At 36.0% G+C, this 16,987-nt stretch overlaps 1 protein-coding gene across 6 annotated transcripts in view; it reads right to left on the bottom strand.

Moving 5' to 3' along the window:
* Positions 1 to 15,392, bottom strand: part of lrrfip1a (leucine rich repeat (in FLII) interacting protein 1a) — a 42,538-nt gene extending 27,146 nt beyond the window's left edge. For all 6 annotated transcript variants that reach the window (XM_087804664.1, XM_087804658.1, XM_087804661.1 and 3 more), the window contains exon 1: positions 14,972 to 15,392. In XM_087804664.1, coding sequence (XP_087660790.1) covers positions 14,972 to 15,064 — 93 coding nt within the window. In that variant the 5' untranslated portion in view covers positions 15,065 to 15,392. The remainder of the gene's footprint in view (positions 1 to 14,971) is intronic.
* Between the last annotated feature and the right edge of the window lie 1,595 nt (positions 15,393 to 16,987).

Here is a 16,987-nt window from a genome sequence, read left to right as displayed (position 1 = left end):
TAAAGTTCTTAGATTTTAGTTTTTGTTCCAACATGATTGTATTGTTATATTTTACTCTCCCACACCAAAATCTTATTTTTACTTTCATGTACATAGTTCTATTTAAATGTTTTGCACCCGTCATTCATTTGTATATTACTTTTATAATTTCTATTTAAAAATATACGTATAGTTATTTTCATTCATGGCAAGTAACACCACAAAATGAATAGTATTATAACAGGAAATGCTCAATTTTCTAGGTCAAATAAATCATGGCTTTGAAAGAAAAGTTCACAGATGTGATTTGTAAACACTGTATGTCGAGAGCGTGTGCGGCAAGAGTTGACAGATTTAATCTTTAAACATCGAGACAATCGTGTCACAAGCCTTGACGACAGTTTGATGTGATTTTCCTTCAATTGTTCGCTCTCTCAACACTCCAGTGTAAACAAGGAGAATCTATTCTTGTGTCACCATATTTACTACACTTTTCAAGCTACTTTGAGTGTTGAAGTCAATGTAGAATCTAAATATTATTAATATAAAAACATGATATTATACACAAATAACAATCAAATGAAAAACAATCATGTTGTCATGAAAATCTGCCAATATTGTATTAAAACTTTCTTTCTTTCATTCATCCGGTAACTTATTTGTTAGTGAGTTGAACTCCATGTTAAATTGAGAAAATAATATCCTCATCTATTAAAGAAAAATGGGTCAAGACTCCGACATACACATCATTTCTTCCTCTATTTTTAACGACCTACATCCAGACAAAGATGATCTGGTTCATTTCAGTTTCACCTTTAGAGACACATTAACAGCAGAGACCAGATAAATAACAGATAATGATGCTTTTAAATATATAGAGTCTATAAAATTAAAGTTTATTCATCTATCTATAGGCTGATCAATGGATATGAAAACAATAATTTGTTCGACCAAAAAGTAGTTTTCAATTCTTGTTTATTTTCTTTCCTGGTCTTCCTACATTTTCCTGATTTTCTTTGTTTTAGTTTCTTTATTTCCTTTCTCAAATCCTTGTTTCCAGAATCTCCATCCACGTTTCCTTGTGTCCCTACTTTTCCTTGTGGTTTCCTTGCTTGTTTCCTTGCTTCTTCTTTCCATCCTAGTTTATGTTATCGTTTCCTACTTCACTTTCTTGTTTCTTTCCATGTTTCTTAGATTCATTCCTTTTCCCCATTTTCCTTCTTCGTTTCTTAGTTTCCTTCTTTGTTCCCTTCCTAGTTTCACAGTTTCCTTCTCTGTTTACTAGTTTCCTTTCTTGTTCCCTTCCTAGTTCCAGAGTTTCCTTCTCTGCTAACTAGTTCCCTTCCTTGTTGGTTATTAGTTTCCTTCCTTGGTCCCTTCCTAGTTCCAGAGTTTCCTTCTCTGCTAACTAGTTCCCTTCCTTGTCGGTTCTTAGTTTCCTTCCTTGGTCCCTTCCTAGTTCCAGAGTTTCCTTCTCTGCTAACTAGTTCCCTTCCTTGTCGGTTCTTAGTTTCCTTCCTTGGTCCCTTCCTAGTTCCAGAGTTTCCTTCTCTGCTAACTAGTTCCCTTCCTTGTTGGTTCTTAGTTTCCTTCCTTGGTCCCTTCCTAGTTCCAGAGTTTCCTTCTCTGCTAACTAGTTCCCTTCCTTGTCGGTTCTTAGTTTCCTTCCTTGGTCCCTTCCTAGTTCCAGAGTTTCCTTCTCTGCTAACTAGTTCCCTTCCTTGTCGGTTCTTAGTTTCCTTCCTTGTTCCCTTCCTAGTTCCAGAATTTTTTTCTCTGCTAACTAGTTCCCTTCCTTGTCGGTTCTTAGTTTCCTTCCTTGGTCCCTTCCTAGTTCCAGAGTTTCCTTCTCTGCTAACTAGTTCCCTTCCTTGTCGGTTCTTAGTTTCCTTCCTTGGTCCCTTCCTAGTTCCAGAGTTTCCTTCTCTGCTAACTAGTTCCCTTTCTTGTTGGTTATTAGTTTCCTTCCTTGTTCCCTTCCTAGTTCCAGAATTTTCTTCTCTGCTAACTAGTTCCCTTCCTTGTCGGTTCTTAGTTTCCTTCCTTGGTCCCTTCCTAGTTCCAGAGTTTCCTTCTCTGCTAACTAGTTCCCTTCCTTGTCGGTTCTTAGTTTCCTTCCTTGGTCCCTTCCTAGTTCCAGAGTTTCCTTCTCTGCTAACTAGTTCCCTTCCTTGTTGGTTATTAGTTTCCTTCCTTGTTCCCTTCCTAGTTCCAGAATTTTCTTCTCTGCTAACTAGTTCCCTTCCTTGTCGGTTCTTAGTTTCCTTCCTTGGTCCCTTCCTAGTTCCAGAGTTTCCTTCTCTGCTAACTAGTTCCCTTCCTTGTCGGTTCTTAGTTTCCTTCCTTGGTCCCTTCCTAGTTCCAGAGTTTCCTTCTCTGCTAACTAGTTCCCTTCCTTGTTGGTTCTTAGTTTCCTTCCTTGGTCCCTTCCTAGTTCCAGAGTTTCCTTCTCTGCTAACTAGTTCCCTTCCTTGTCGGTTCTTAGTTTCCTTCCTTGTTCCCTTCCTAGTTCCAGAATTTTTTTCTCTGCTAACTAGTTCCCTTCCTTGTCGGTTCTTAGTTTCCTTCCTTGGTCCCTTCCTAGTTCCAGAGTTTCCTTCTCTGCTAACTAGTTCCCTTCCTTGTCGGTTCTTAGTTTCCTTCCTTGGTCCCTTCCTAGTTCCAGAGTTTCCTTCTCTGCTAACTAGTTCCCTTTCTTGTTGGTTATTAGTTTCCTTCCTTGTTCCCTTCCTAGTTCCAGAATTTTCTTCTCTGCTAACTAGTTCCCTTCCTTGTCGGTTCTTAGTTTCCTTCCTTGGTCCCTTCCTAGTTCCAGAATTTTCTTCTCTGCTAACTAGTTCCCTTCCTTGTCGGTTCTTAGTTTCCTTCCTTGGTCCCTTCCTAGTTCCAGAATTTTCTTCTCTGCTAACTAGTTCTCTTCCTTGTCGGTTCTTAGTTTCCTTCCTTGGTCCCTTCCTAGTTCCAGAGTTTCCTTCTCTGCTAACTAGTTTCCTTCCTTGATGCATCTATTCTACTTTTTATCCCAATTGGTTCTTAGATTCATCCCTTATTTCCTATTTCCTATGTCCTTGATTCTTATACTTATATTTAATCCTTAAATGTCCTTCTTGTTTCCTTTCGTAGATCTTAGTTCCCTTTCTCGTTTCCTAGTTTCCTTATATATTTTTTTAATGGCAAAATAATGATAATAGAAAGTGGTCATAATGTATTGACCGATTGTTACAGTCGTAATTTATCTTAAGTGAATGACTTCATTCCAGGGAATGTTGAGCGTGCATGAGATCTTATCTCTGGAAGAGGAAGGAAAAACCTCAGTTGGATCTTCGTCGTCGTGATGTGACAGAAACCAGGTCTCGGAATGTCACCGTCTCTCCGGTGGGCACGATATTCCCACGCTCACTCTCCTCCGCCAGTTGTTTTTTTAAATAGAGCAGGACAGAGTCACCTCACAGAAACAAGTGACTCAGCTGGAAATGAAGTGGAGACTTCACTGTTCTGGTGCTCGCTCTGAAAACTGCACTCGTGCTACAGTTCGACACAGCAGGAAGTCAACAAGGAAATGGGTTTTTAGGTTTGGACCAGACAACTGTAGAATTAATATTTGACTCTCATGAAGTCATATTAAGATCCATTAAGGGTCTTCAATAACAACACTATACTGTATTTGTAACATGAAAATCTCCACTAAATTAACTGTAAAGGTTTAGGGACAATTTTACTCAGATGTTTGTTTGTTTTTTATACATAAAATAATGAAGGTGTCCTGCACGAAGTACACCTCGCCTGGTACCTGGTATGAACAAAAAAAATGTTGGTTGAAAAGACACTCCTCATGCAATTAAGACTTCTCTCTTTTGTTATTTCCACTTTTGTACTAGTTTTTTTTAATCTTTACTTAGATTTAGCATTTTTACTTACTTATTAATAGACTATAAATTATTTTAAAATACAAAAATAAATATAACTATATATATTTATATATATATATATATATATACACACATATATTTGAAACATCATACTTATCATGTGTTCACATTTTTACGACTGAATTCCGAATAACTGCCTTATATTTAAATTCAGGAATAAAATGCCTTAGACATTTAAAGTTCAACTAGTGTGCTGTTGTTAAGTGTTTTTTAAATAAATATGTGACTCTATTGTATCATCAGTGTGTGTCTGTTTGTCTCTAAATTATCTTAAGCCCCGCCAATTAAAAACACTTTGTTTTTCTGGAGATTCAATCTTGTTGACCACAACCACACCCACTCTGCTGTGATAGGTCAAGCATGGAGGTTTTTTCACTGCAAGTCATCAATCTAGGAAATCTCCACCTCCAAGGGACTCGTTGTATGAACAAAGCGGGGCGTGATTACAGCTGGCTGGAGGAGGAGTGAGTTATTACGTCCGCTCTTGTAACCTCTTGTTTGCCCAGATTTCAGATGGACTTTATAAAGTAAAAAGTTGAAAACATGGTCATGATTAGAGACTTAGTGCATCTTGGAGAGAAAGACTTCAATATTTAAAACATGCGAGTCAGAAGAGTTTTTACATTAGTGGACCTTTAGGTATCCGCGGAAACTCTGAGTAAACAATCTTCTTCGATTCTCTTTTGCAGACAAAACAAGGTCAGTTTGCTTCCTCAAGGTCGGAGTCTCGACTGGCAGACAGTTAATCTTCTGAGATGTGAAGAGGAGACTATAAAGACTTTTAAAAGTTCCAAGTTTACAGCTTTTACTTTTAACAGCAGTTCCAACGAAAGACAAACTGCCCGTGTTCTGAAGGAATTCGCAGGAATTTAAACGTGGATTCATACATCTTAGAATTCAAGATTCACCATTTTATCCAAAATGTTATACTTTTGTATTTTACTGAAGTATAAATAGGAGATACATATTCAAAACACAATGGTTTTACTGATTTGCTAATGTAATTGTTTTGTTTCTCTTATAGGTGAACTAAATAAACTAAAAGACCAAAACTACTTACAGAAAGTAATTTAAAATAATGAGAAAAAGGTTTTCCAAATGTTTGGCTCTAGTTCAAAAGAATCCAAACAGTTTCACAACACGGTTACTAGTTTGCAACTGAAGACGTTCTGCTGATCTCCACATGTTTCTAATATGGTGAGGCTCGAGCGTCATGTTGCACGAGAACATACACCAGGAACACACGGCTTCAGGCTGAAAGCATCATGACAGTAAATAATACTACTGAGGACTTTGCATTATTTATCTGATTGAATACCGATGATGTTTCGCTGACAAACATGATTAAAAAAAAACTAATATTTACTTCTTTATATTCAAGTACCGAAGGACAAAGAAAAATAAATTTCCTGTTTTTTGTTATCTTTGAATTTCCGGACCGAGGAGCATTTTTTAAAGTTCATTTAAAAACCTCTACAGGCAAAAGTTTTGCAGGAAGACATGGAAGTATCTTCGTGAAGGATCTGCAAAGGTTAACTTTAGAGCCACATTCCTCAGCCGGACCACAACAGAGGTTTCACAATCCTCAGTAAAAGCTAACAGGAGGCACCGTTTGTATATCAGATTTAAATTCACAAAACTGCTCGTAATCAATCAATTTTTGCTTTTTACAGAGTCAATATTTGGACTGGTTCAGGTCTAGACTCTCACCATCGTCACCAAAAACCATGTATGATTGTCACGATACTTAAATGTTTAACTCAATACCGAAAATATTGATATCACAAGGACTCTGAACTTCAGGTCGACTTTTCTCTGCTTCATTATGAGACTTTTAAGAGAGAAAATAATACTTTTAAGTGACCCAACATTCATCGATACTTTTAATTGTGACGTCAATGTATCAGGGTGGTATCTAAAATTTTGAAAATTATACATAATATTTAAGTATCAATACTTTTTTTGAGTCCCGATACTTTTGACAACCTCGGTATCAAGCAAGAAAAAACTTTTTTAACCAACTGTTGGCTCCTATAAAATTTGTTATCCAAACAAAATGCTTTCAAAAGCCAATGACCCTGAGACGGTTCATATGAAGAATGTCGTTCTGAAGAAATGGCCATTGAGTTCCAACAGTTTCTGACACGTAAGTGAACCATTTTCTGGATTTGAGTGTACGGCCGTTTTTAGTGGAAAATCCACAAACTTCTTTGTACATGAGGACACAGGACTAGATCAACGGTGTTACAATCAATCACAAAAGGGGGATTTTTTTTTAAATACAAGTCCAAGGCCACACATAATTACTAGAAAACTTTGACGCGAGTATTAATTTAAAGATTTTTGGGGTCTTTTTATTTCACCATATTTTTCAGACTATGAGGCGCACTTAAAATCCTTACATTTTCTCAAAAATTGATTATGCAAATGTGGTTGTACTGACTGACCTCTAACCGATTTTAAGTATCTCAAAATCTGTCAAAATATTTTAGTACGACTTTGGTAATCTATGAACGCTCTGTAGTATCGTTAGGCTACTGGCTACAGCCTCGCGGAGTAATACAAATTTACTGTGTGTCAACATAATATTATGGTATAGTGTGTACAAAGACCTTAAAACTAGCGAGTGTTAGGAGACGTGCCTACGAAGATGTTACCTCAAGGCTTCAGTCACTAGGGCTGCAGTGATACACGAACCTAGTAATGATTTGATACGACATATTTTGATGCTTCTGATTTTCAGACCAAACGATAGTGATATCTTAAGATTGTTTTACTCCCCTTTGGTTTGATGAATAGAACTAAAATGCTAAAATATTTCCAAACATCAGCTTCAAAAGTGGTTAAGTGGACTGTATCCTCTTGTTCTCAGCCGTCTCCGAAATCTTCGGAGATTTAATGTTCCTTTAGCTGCGGGGGACGTAATTACTGCTGCCATCTAGCGGCCAGAAGTTTAATTACAACACTAAAATGAACAAACACCGTATATATATTCGCAGGTTAATTGTAAATAAAAATTGGAATTATACCTTAAAGGAACTAGAAATAAAATATGATTTAAAAACCCAACATTTAACAATGAAAGAAAATTGAATTATTTAATTTTTAATAAATAAAAACAACAATATAGTGCTTTTGAATATCGATAGAGTTACGTTAAAAATCTATGAATAAATATCCATTTATTTCTCACACCCTTATCAGTCATGCAGTAGAAAAAACTGCACCTTTTGTTTGAAAACAGACTAAAGATCAGTTGGTTGGAGTTCAATGATATTATAATTAAAGAACCTTTTAGCCAGAAAAATACAATTCTCTTCATGTTGTTCCTCTTTTCCCAAACAAACTAATTTCCTTTTATATTAGTACGTTATTGCAAGTCTCTTTATTCTCGTCAATAATCTTTGTTCCTTCTCTTATCTTTAGCACTTTCATGTCCTAGAATTAACATTAATCTTTGAGCACCTGGACTTGTCCTCACAGAGTCGCTGGTTGAACTCCCGGCGCGACCTCTAGCCCGGCCGGTGAGCAAACAGGAAAGAGTGATCACAATCTGCATTTGTTGAGCACTAGTGATGTCATGGAGAGGAAGTCCACGCACACACGCACACACACACACACACACTTTACTTCCTTATAAGGAGACGTGAGTCAGCCGGTGAATAACACACACAAACACCGCACACACACACACACACTCTCTCTCTCTCTCTGGGCAAATTAATGTTTATTTAAGCACTTTTGTGGCGTAAAGGGTGTTCACAGGAAGCGCCGGCCTTCATTACTCAGACTCAGCTTCATGTTTCACTTCACAGAAGCTCGAAAACCATCCAAACATTTCTCAGAAGTTTGATCCAAACACGTCTGTTTCTTCACCATCATATCGATTCCCACTGGTTATGCAATCCTGCTGGACTGCAGATCAACTCCGGGGACGTCTGGCCAGACATGTGTAAGAATTAAAAAAAAGAGGGGATTGTGAGTTTTCTTGCCAGACTAATCCTCTAATGCTGTCTTTGACGCTTCACTGGGCTTTTGAGGAACAACACACGACCGTCGGTTTGATCCGGAGAGTAAACAGTTTGTTGTGAGCAACACAACAACAGCTCCTGAATGTGACGACAACACTTTGTTTTGGCAGCAAGATACTGCCTATTTTTAACAACACTGTATGTTGTGTGTGTGTGTTTTCCACGTTTTATTTATACACAACAAATGTAACAAGACGAAAAAAGCGTTATTTTGTAATCATTAAAAAAATATTAGAATATTAACAACACACTTTGTCACTACACAGATATTAATGTTTATGTATTTTAGGCTTTCAATTCAATTCTCTGTTTTAAGATGTTTTTGTTGTTGCACATTCCGTAGTTTTTTTTAAATATAAAAAAAAATCAATTTTTTGGTTGGAAATATTGTTGATATTTGATTATTTATGTCTTTTGAAATGTTTTGTAAGTATTTATTGTATTTAATTATAAGTAATTAAGTGGATTCTGAGGCGGCAAAGTTAAGTGTAACTGATATAAAACTTTTGTTGTTGTTGCTTTTTTTTAATAAATAAAATTACAAAGGAATAAAAAAAATATTTGAAATCGAAAAAACCCTAAAAACTTTGAAGAAAGAAAATTGAATCTGATTTATTAAATATGGTTTAAGTTTAATCAAACTTCCTCTAAAAGGTCAGTAGTCTACATGATCATTTTAAACTATTTTAAGGTAAGGTAAGGTAAAACTTTATTGATTTTTCCAGCGGTTTAAGAGTTAATAAGACAACAACAATAAAAATCAGACAGAAACAGAACTTCTATTTTACATCTATATATTTATAGATATTAAATGACATATTACACTTAATATAATGGATTTTGACAAACATTCGCTGACTTTATTTAGCTCATATTTTAGCCGATTAAATGCATGTATAAGTAGAAAATAAAGAAAAAAGTGTAGATTAATTATTTGGGGGAATAAAATTAATCATTAGCAGCTGTTGGTTAAAAAGTGACATATTAAGTTGATAAAACATTCCAGTCAGCGAAGGAAACCTGCAGATTATACTAGTTTAAACAGTTATTGTCGCCAACAGTTCCTCATACTTTAAACATTTAACTCTTGCTACACAAAACAAGCTTTAAATGATCATTTTAGTGTCAAAACCACCTTTACTAACAGAAAATAAAGAATAATAAAGTTAAATCTCAGCTCAGAACTCACTTCTCAGAACTAGTTTACCCAGAACAAACAGGTGAAGTTGAAGGTTCAAATCCTTCGTGATCATGGAGCTCACAGCTGCAGGTGATGTTTGGAGTAAAACTATTCCACAGAGGAAGAGAAACAATTCCACGGAGAGGAGATCAACAGACATTCTTTCCCTGCGTGTGGTCCCGAAATAAGACGAGAACACTTGATCGCTCGATTGTTTTGGTCTGGACTTGATGCAGGAGTTTGATCATTGATGACACAGACTGAATGTTTCTGTTTAACACATCTATTCAAAATAAAGCCAACCATAAAAGAATCAAACCATTATTTTGAAAACCATAGAAGTTCCTTTTAAATTAATTAATAAAACACAAATGTGTTTGTTTTTGCAGAAAATTGTGTAAAACTACAGATTATCTTTTTGTGTTCATTTTATTTTCATTGTCGTTGTTTTATGGTTAATATTTCAATGATGCAAGTAAAAATAAACAATTTACAACTAATTACAAATATTCACAGACTTTGTTCAGTTTTATGTTGCAATTAAACTTGCATCATTCATTCCAAGGTCCTGCGTAGCTAAATGCGATGACTGAGGACAAGAGGATACAGTTGACTGCAGCAGCTTTTAAAGTTATCAATAACACGCAAATATTCACAGCGTTTTTTAAATTTTCATTACATCATTACATCCTCTGCTCCTAAAGGAAGAATGAGATCCGGGGTGATGACTGAGGACGAGAGGATACAGTGACTCCAGCAGCTTTTAAAGCGGATGTTTGGACATATTTTGGTTTGAAAACAAATGAAATCAGTTACAACTTTGTCAAGAGTCATGTGGTCTGTAAATACTGCAACACCAGAGTCAAGTAATGGACAATACTACAAATATATACTTGTTATGTATACTACAGTATCACGATATATTGTATCGTTCATGCTGTATCATGACATCAGATTCTTGCCAATACACAGCAGTATTTATAGTTACTTTGACCACTTTAAGCTGTAAATAAAGGCACATTGTTTACAATATAACAATTAATTTGTACGACTGTTTATAAAATGAATCGAAACCTCTTTGTACAAATGTTTTCCTCGACTTACTGTTCTGAACGTGTCGTAGCGTTTAATAGTGTCACTGAAAACAAGACAATAATAAAAGTTTTCATCTTCATAAAGTAGCGACGAAACACAGCAGGACAGACAAACTCGTAGCTTCAGCCGACAACATGTTTGAACCACAGCTTGGAACTTCCTCAACAGCTAAAGCTATACAAACACCATCTACCATCTGCTGCCTTGCTCGTGGGACGACCTGGTGGCAGGTTCCATCCTACACCACCCCCGACCGGAGAGCAACAGCTGATCTTTCAGGTCTATTTTTAAAGTGCTTTTGCAGAACAGGCCAACTCATCAGACATACCGCGCTGTCAGGACAGAGCCCACGAGGGACTCGACCCTACGAGCTGCTTAAAGGCGAACAGACTTTCACCGAGCAGCTCAAAAAAAAAAACAACGGCCACAATTACCGTGTTTACACTCGACGGTTCTAAACCTCTGTGACGTCTGCAGCTGGAAACTGACAGGAATGTGTTTCCAGCGACTGACGTCTGCGATGTTTTTTTTCTTTTTTCGGCTGCGTGAGGTTCAGGGGAGGATTAAGAAACGCTGAGAAATGATGACTGAACTCTGACTAAAATGACTCAAACATCCGGGATGAATTGCCCCCCCCACGGCAAACTTCCTCCCAACTGAAGAAAAACTGCCACTAGATTGTTTGCTCTGAGCAGCACCAGACGACACTTTGTGTTCGAGTGATGACAATATAAAATAGAGTATATTTTACAAGCTGCTGTTGGGGAATTCAAGAAGTTAGATGAACTAGTTTAGTTCCATAGAAGTCTTCACAATCATTTCCTGTTAAGTTGCATCATAAGAAATAGCCTTGTTTAAGGAGGGTAACTTTCTGAAGAACCTCTGCCTTCACTTCTTCAACAACAGTCATTTGCTACGGTGACCCTGAACAGCTCCTTTTATACTTTGCCGCCCAGCCAATCAGAGCGGTCGATCAGTTTAATATAATTTAGTTTAGATTAATAGAGTTTAAACACAGTATTTTAGCAACTCATCACTTGTCGCTTAATAAATCAAGATGTAGAAAGACCTCATGTAGAGTTGGCGCCATGAGTGTGACCCAAACAAGAGCAGTGTGCGAAAAATGTAGTGCGCAATGAGCACTCGATTGGTGCACTTAAACGGCCATAAAATTGAGTGGACACTTTCCACCCTTAACGGCCGCCATCTTAGTGATGTAGATGAAGCTAAACTGAAGCTACGTCACCGACGACGCGTCTTTGGAGCAGATACTTATATAAATGGTTTGAGAAAACACCCATTATATCACAAAACAACAATAATGAAACACAACTTAATAACTTGTTTTGATTGACAAAAAAGTGCTGGCAAGTGTCGGTGATAGTGTTTCAACGACTGGTTGCAATCAGTGTTAAAAAGTAGTAGAAGAAGAAGCTGTCGAGTCATTTCCTGTAAGTGTGAAGCAGAAGTGATGATTTGAGACAGTACTACCCTGTTGACATTTTCACACTGCATAAGTAAGTGCACTGTCTGACAGTTTACTGTATAGCAGTGCACTTAAAGAAGTGTGCGATTTGAGACACAGCACGTATTACTACAGACACACAAGGTGGGTGTGGTAAGTTTTACGGTTGTGTTGAAGTTCATCTGCTGTTCAATTTAAAATACATGTTTGTAACGGTGTGAACAAATACTAATGCACGTATATGTTTAAATATGTACTACTGTATATTTATACCTACATGTTTTCATCCATCTATTTAGATAACCTTTTCAGCATTTTAAATATTAACAATAGGCAAGTAAAGATGCACTCGGTTGAACAGCTGGTCGCAGAAAGATACCAGAACACATTCAGACAAGAAAGAAGGAAACAAAGAACACTAAGTCCTTCAAATGTTTTGGGGCCGGAACGTCGGTTCTTTTGTAGCACCGACCTCAATGCTTTGGTAGTACCGAGTATCGCAACAGGCTTTGTCTTTCGGTACCCACTAGTGACAAAAAAAAAACTTGATCATTTGTGTATGTATCGAGCTATTTATCTGTATTTTCTGAAGAAAAACTAGTCGCGAAGTCGCTAAATAAGTCACAAAGGGAGCATTTATTTCTTTCTGTTAGAATTGATCTCTTAAAGTATCCTCCAGGAACCGGTTTCCAAGCGATAATATGCGTTAATAATATCCGTTCTTCATCGTGTCATCAACATGATTGTTTCTTCGGCGCTCTCCTTGGCAGAGGTAATTATTTCCAGAAGACAAGGAAGAAGTGTTTGTTGTTTTTAGTCCTGAATTCGCTCAGATCGTCTTAGGAATACTTGTAAAATCACTTATACACACACGGTTCCACAATCTTCCTCTCTCTTTGCGCTTGATGGATCTACTGACTCCTTTAAGAAACATCTTAAGACGTTTCTATTTGTTCAGGCTTTTCCTTGATTTTCTGGAACTCCTGTTGTGTTATCAGTTTTACCTTGACCTTTAAAGTATATACTTTATTGAGTATTGTTTTGATTGTTTAAGCGCTTTGTGACCCTGGTCTAGAAAAGCGCTATACAAATAAGAATGACTTACTTACTTACTTACTTATAAGTACATGGAACTAACCATTAATTTTACTTTCATTTTTTTCATTTTAAACTTGACTTTATCTCCAAATAAAAAAAAGGTCTTAATCAGTTTAAAGGATGTTAAAAAACTTCTCAAGACACATTTAAAGTACCATGTACTCAATTGAAATCAAGTGTTTTTACTGACACATGGTGTTTGTTTGGATCCATCAGGTTTAATTTCACACGATGAAAAGAAACGATCAAAGACCTAAAGAGGAACAAAACAACTGTTTAACTGAGATACTAAAGGGATTAGGAATCAGGAAGAGAACACGTTTCAACTCGAAAAGCCTGCAGCAGGTTCTCACATGAAAGATGGTTTAATGTTCTTCTCACACGACCCGGATATGTGACACTTTGTTGAAACGCTTTGTGGTGACAGTGTCTGACATACTGTGTAATTTTGACTTTGAAACATACTTTTAATTAATGGCTTTTTCACTCATTGATTTATAGATTGACAGAAAATGGTTGAGGGTTCTGTCACCTCGGTTCACCTCATATTAATCGATTATAATAAGGAAAAGTGGGCGTTATAATATACCAGGGTAGCATCTTTTAAGTTGCTTAAAATACAGTAAAACGCTGAAAAGAAATGATCTACTGTAGACTTTGTGAGGCCAAGATATCGTAGAAATGAATCATTTTATTTTTTGTGTTTTTTTATTCATTACTATTTCACAAGTCTATATATGACATTGGATTTTAGTTTTAGGTCCTTTGTTATCCATTTTTGTTTTTTTTGGTATTTATGTCAGGGATATACAAGAATATTTGGAAAAGAAAAGTATTTTTGTATCAGATTTGAAAAATAAACTCATATAAAATACACATATTTTATCACAATGGTATTGTCTTTTTTTGTTTTCACAGTATAGCTTTTCACTCTTTTATGTTTTGATGGACGGCCCCTAACAACAGCCACGATATAAAATGAACAAACATCATAAAACATCTATATAATCAGACGACTATTGTGGTTCATTTATCTTTAGGTTTATTACATTTATTACACAACATTTGTTTGTTTTTGTATATGTTTTGGTTCTTGTTTTAACTGACAGATTAACTAGTACAAAACACATTTAAAACCTAAACTATTTGATCATCAATTATTGTCTATATTAGTAGATAATATTGTATCGATATTGAACAGCACGGGATCAATAGTTTTTACAATTAAAATGCAAATATTCAAGGTTGTAGCCGATTTTCTTGGGGTTACAGTTACATTTCTGGACATCATATGTTCCTCCGCAGCTAAATGAATAATGAAATTCTACCTGATGACTGAGGACGAGAGGATACAGTCGACTCAAGCCCCTTTTTTAAGCCATTGTTTTGATATATTTTGCCTCTTAGTTCTATCGATTCATTCAAAAGAGAATGACTTCACTAAAACCCATAGTCCCCGAGACTCACTCCGAAAATAACGCAAGTTTATCGAAACAAATCGTATTGTAAGTTGAATATATCGCATTTTGAGTTTATTTTATTGCTACAACACTATATATATATATATACAGTATATATATATATATATATATATATATATATATATATCATATACATCGTATGTTCCTCCGCAGCTAAATGAACAATGGAATCCTACCAGATGACTGAGGACGAGAGGATACAGTCGACTCGAGCTGCTTTTTAAGCCATTGTTCGGACATATTTTGCCTCTTAGTTCCATCAATTCACCCAAAAGAGAATGACTTCACTAAAACCCAGTGACCCCGAGACTCACTCCGAAAATAACGCAAGTTTATCGTAAGATGAATATATCGCGATATATTGTGAGGTTATTGTATCGCAACATATATATTATTGGATCTTGTCATTTTTCAAAGTATAAATAATTGCGCATAAATAGGTTATAATAAATATGGAATCCTACGAGGCTCATATTCCGATCTTTAACTTTATAATTTAAATAGTATTTATTTATTTATTTATGTGTTTCTGAGGGTTTTCCTGTCGAGACTCGTTCCAGTGACTCTCATGGAAGTTAAAAATAGCCCCAAGACTGACATGTGTCACTGGGTCATATGTTCCACTATTCCGGGGGTACAATGTGGGTCTCTAAGGGGAGCCCGTCCACACCTTTGTGACCCACTTTTTTTTTATCATTTTCTTCTCAACTCACCTCGCGCGCGATGAGGTTCAAAGCATCGTCCTCCGCCGTGGACTTCTCCTTGTTGCTGGTTCTCTTCCGTCCTCCTGCGCCCTGAGTCCCCATGTCTCAGCCCCGCGGTACGAGTCCAGTTCCCCGTCAGAGTCCCCGGTCCTGGTCCAGCATCCGCTTCTGTTTCGCGTCTTCCTGTGTTTGTGCGAAGGTTCCGAACCGCATGTGCGTCTCTGGTGCGTTTAGGTGCCTGTTTCAGACTCTGTAAGAATCAACGATTCCGGCCTCAAAACAAACAAAAAAACGCAGATAAAAGTTTTTTAAAAATAAACTAAGTTATAACCCTTTAATAATATAGTATAAAGGTTTGTTTCTGGGTTGGAAATAACGCGACGGTTCTGTGCAAGTGGGCCGCGGATGAATGGAACAACCACCTGATGCATTCACGGCACCAGACTGTCAAACTTCAAAGTCTGTATTCGATCACGATGCGTTCAAGGACCTCCGGATGTTTTGCGTCCGTCTCCTTAGAAAAAGAACGCCAGATTAATATCCAGCTAAAAGCACAAAATCTAACTTTAATTTCCACTCGATTTGCTGAATATTTAACATTTAAAAAAAATTAAAAATACCATATTTATGATACAAATAAAGTAACGATATACGTATAAATAATTAATCAAAAAGTTATACATGTTTTTAAAACGCATTTAAGGTGATCAATATAAAAAAATACAAAGCGAGTATACGATAAATATATATTTTTTAATAATTTCAAAACAAATCGGCGCAAGTTGAGTTTTTTCCAGACAGCACGTGAACGCAGCATTCACTCCTGGCCAGGTTCAGGTTTCATGTCGAGGCTCAGACAGAAAACAGGACTCGTTTACACACTTCTATTTTTAATGACCAGGGAGGTCTATAAAGAGATAAAATATCACCCTGGAAAAAATAGATTTACATCATTATCAGTTTGAAATGTTCTACAGCGGCGATTCTAACATTTAAGTTTAGAATAATGGTCATTGTTTTTGTTTATTTAAGATATTTGTAAACAATATAATGGTATTTATAGCGATATAAAAAAGCATTAAATCGGATCTAAAAAACCCGAGGGGGTCCTCGAGGTGTAAGGGTGGAGGTGGGATGCTGCCATCTAGTGCTGGTTTGAGAAAATTCAATTTGTTTAATGTCATAATTGTTTTTATAAGCTTTATTTTAGAATCACAAACTTTGCAGTGGAAAGTACCAGAGATCAGCCGTGACAAGCCTGTGTTGTTTTAGGGATAAGAACGTTCGCAGCTTCCATTGTGGTTTGGCAGGTACAGATTGATTGACAGGTAGTTTGTCAACCATGATGGTGATTTTCATAGCTTTGTAGGTGGCGCTCTTTTGATTCTATAAATCATTTGACCTTTTAGTTGCAATAGTGGAGAAAGATTAGAGAGTGACATCTAGTGGCCTTTGAAAATAAAGACTAGATAAACTTGATCTGAATCCACACTACACACGAAAATGATCCATATTTTTACATGTAAATGGACAAAAAAAGAACATTATTTTGTACAACTTTATTGTGCAACGAACAAAGATGAAAACAGAGAAAAGTACAAAAAAAAACAGTTTTGACAGAAAATACTAAACAATATTTCATCTGTTACACTTTTTCTAATTCATCCTCTCGTTGTTATTTATTAGTATAAATACATAAACGGTTAAAAAAACTAAAATATGATCAATGTCATGAAAATAACCTTTAAATATAAAACTGCTTTATGAAGGTTAACAAAAAAAGGTAAATATGTAGAAGAATAATACATTTGTTTTGTTTATTAAAAGGTTTTGTTCTGGATTAAGTAATATAAAAACACACAAATAAATAAATAATATATGTATATTTGTTATTACAAAGGTAGTTATTCATTATTGACATCTTGATGATTTTGAACGAATATAAGTTCATTTTCTACATTTATAACAACATAACTAATGAATATAAATGTATTAAAATATATATAAACAAAAAAAGACGTTTAC

The sequence above is a fragment of the Callionymus lyra genome, chromosome 12 (genome assembly GCF_982586985.1).
Source record: "Callionymus lyra chromosome 12, fCalLyr1.hap1.1, whole genome shotgun sequence".
Taxonomy (NCBI): Eukaryota; Metazoa; Chordata; class Actinopteri; order Syngnathiformes; family Callionymidae; genus Callionymus; species Callionymus lyra.
The sequence above is the reverse complement of the archived record's forward strand: the minus strand, read 5'-3'. Positions and strand labels throughout refer to the sequence as shown.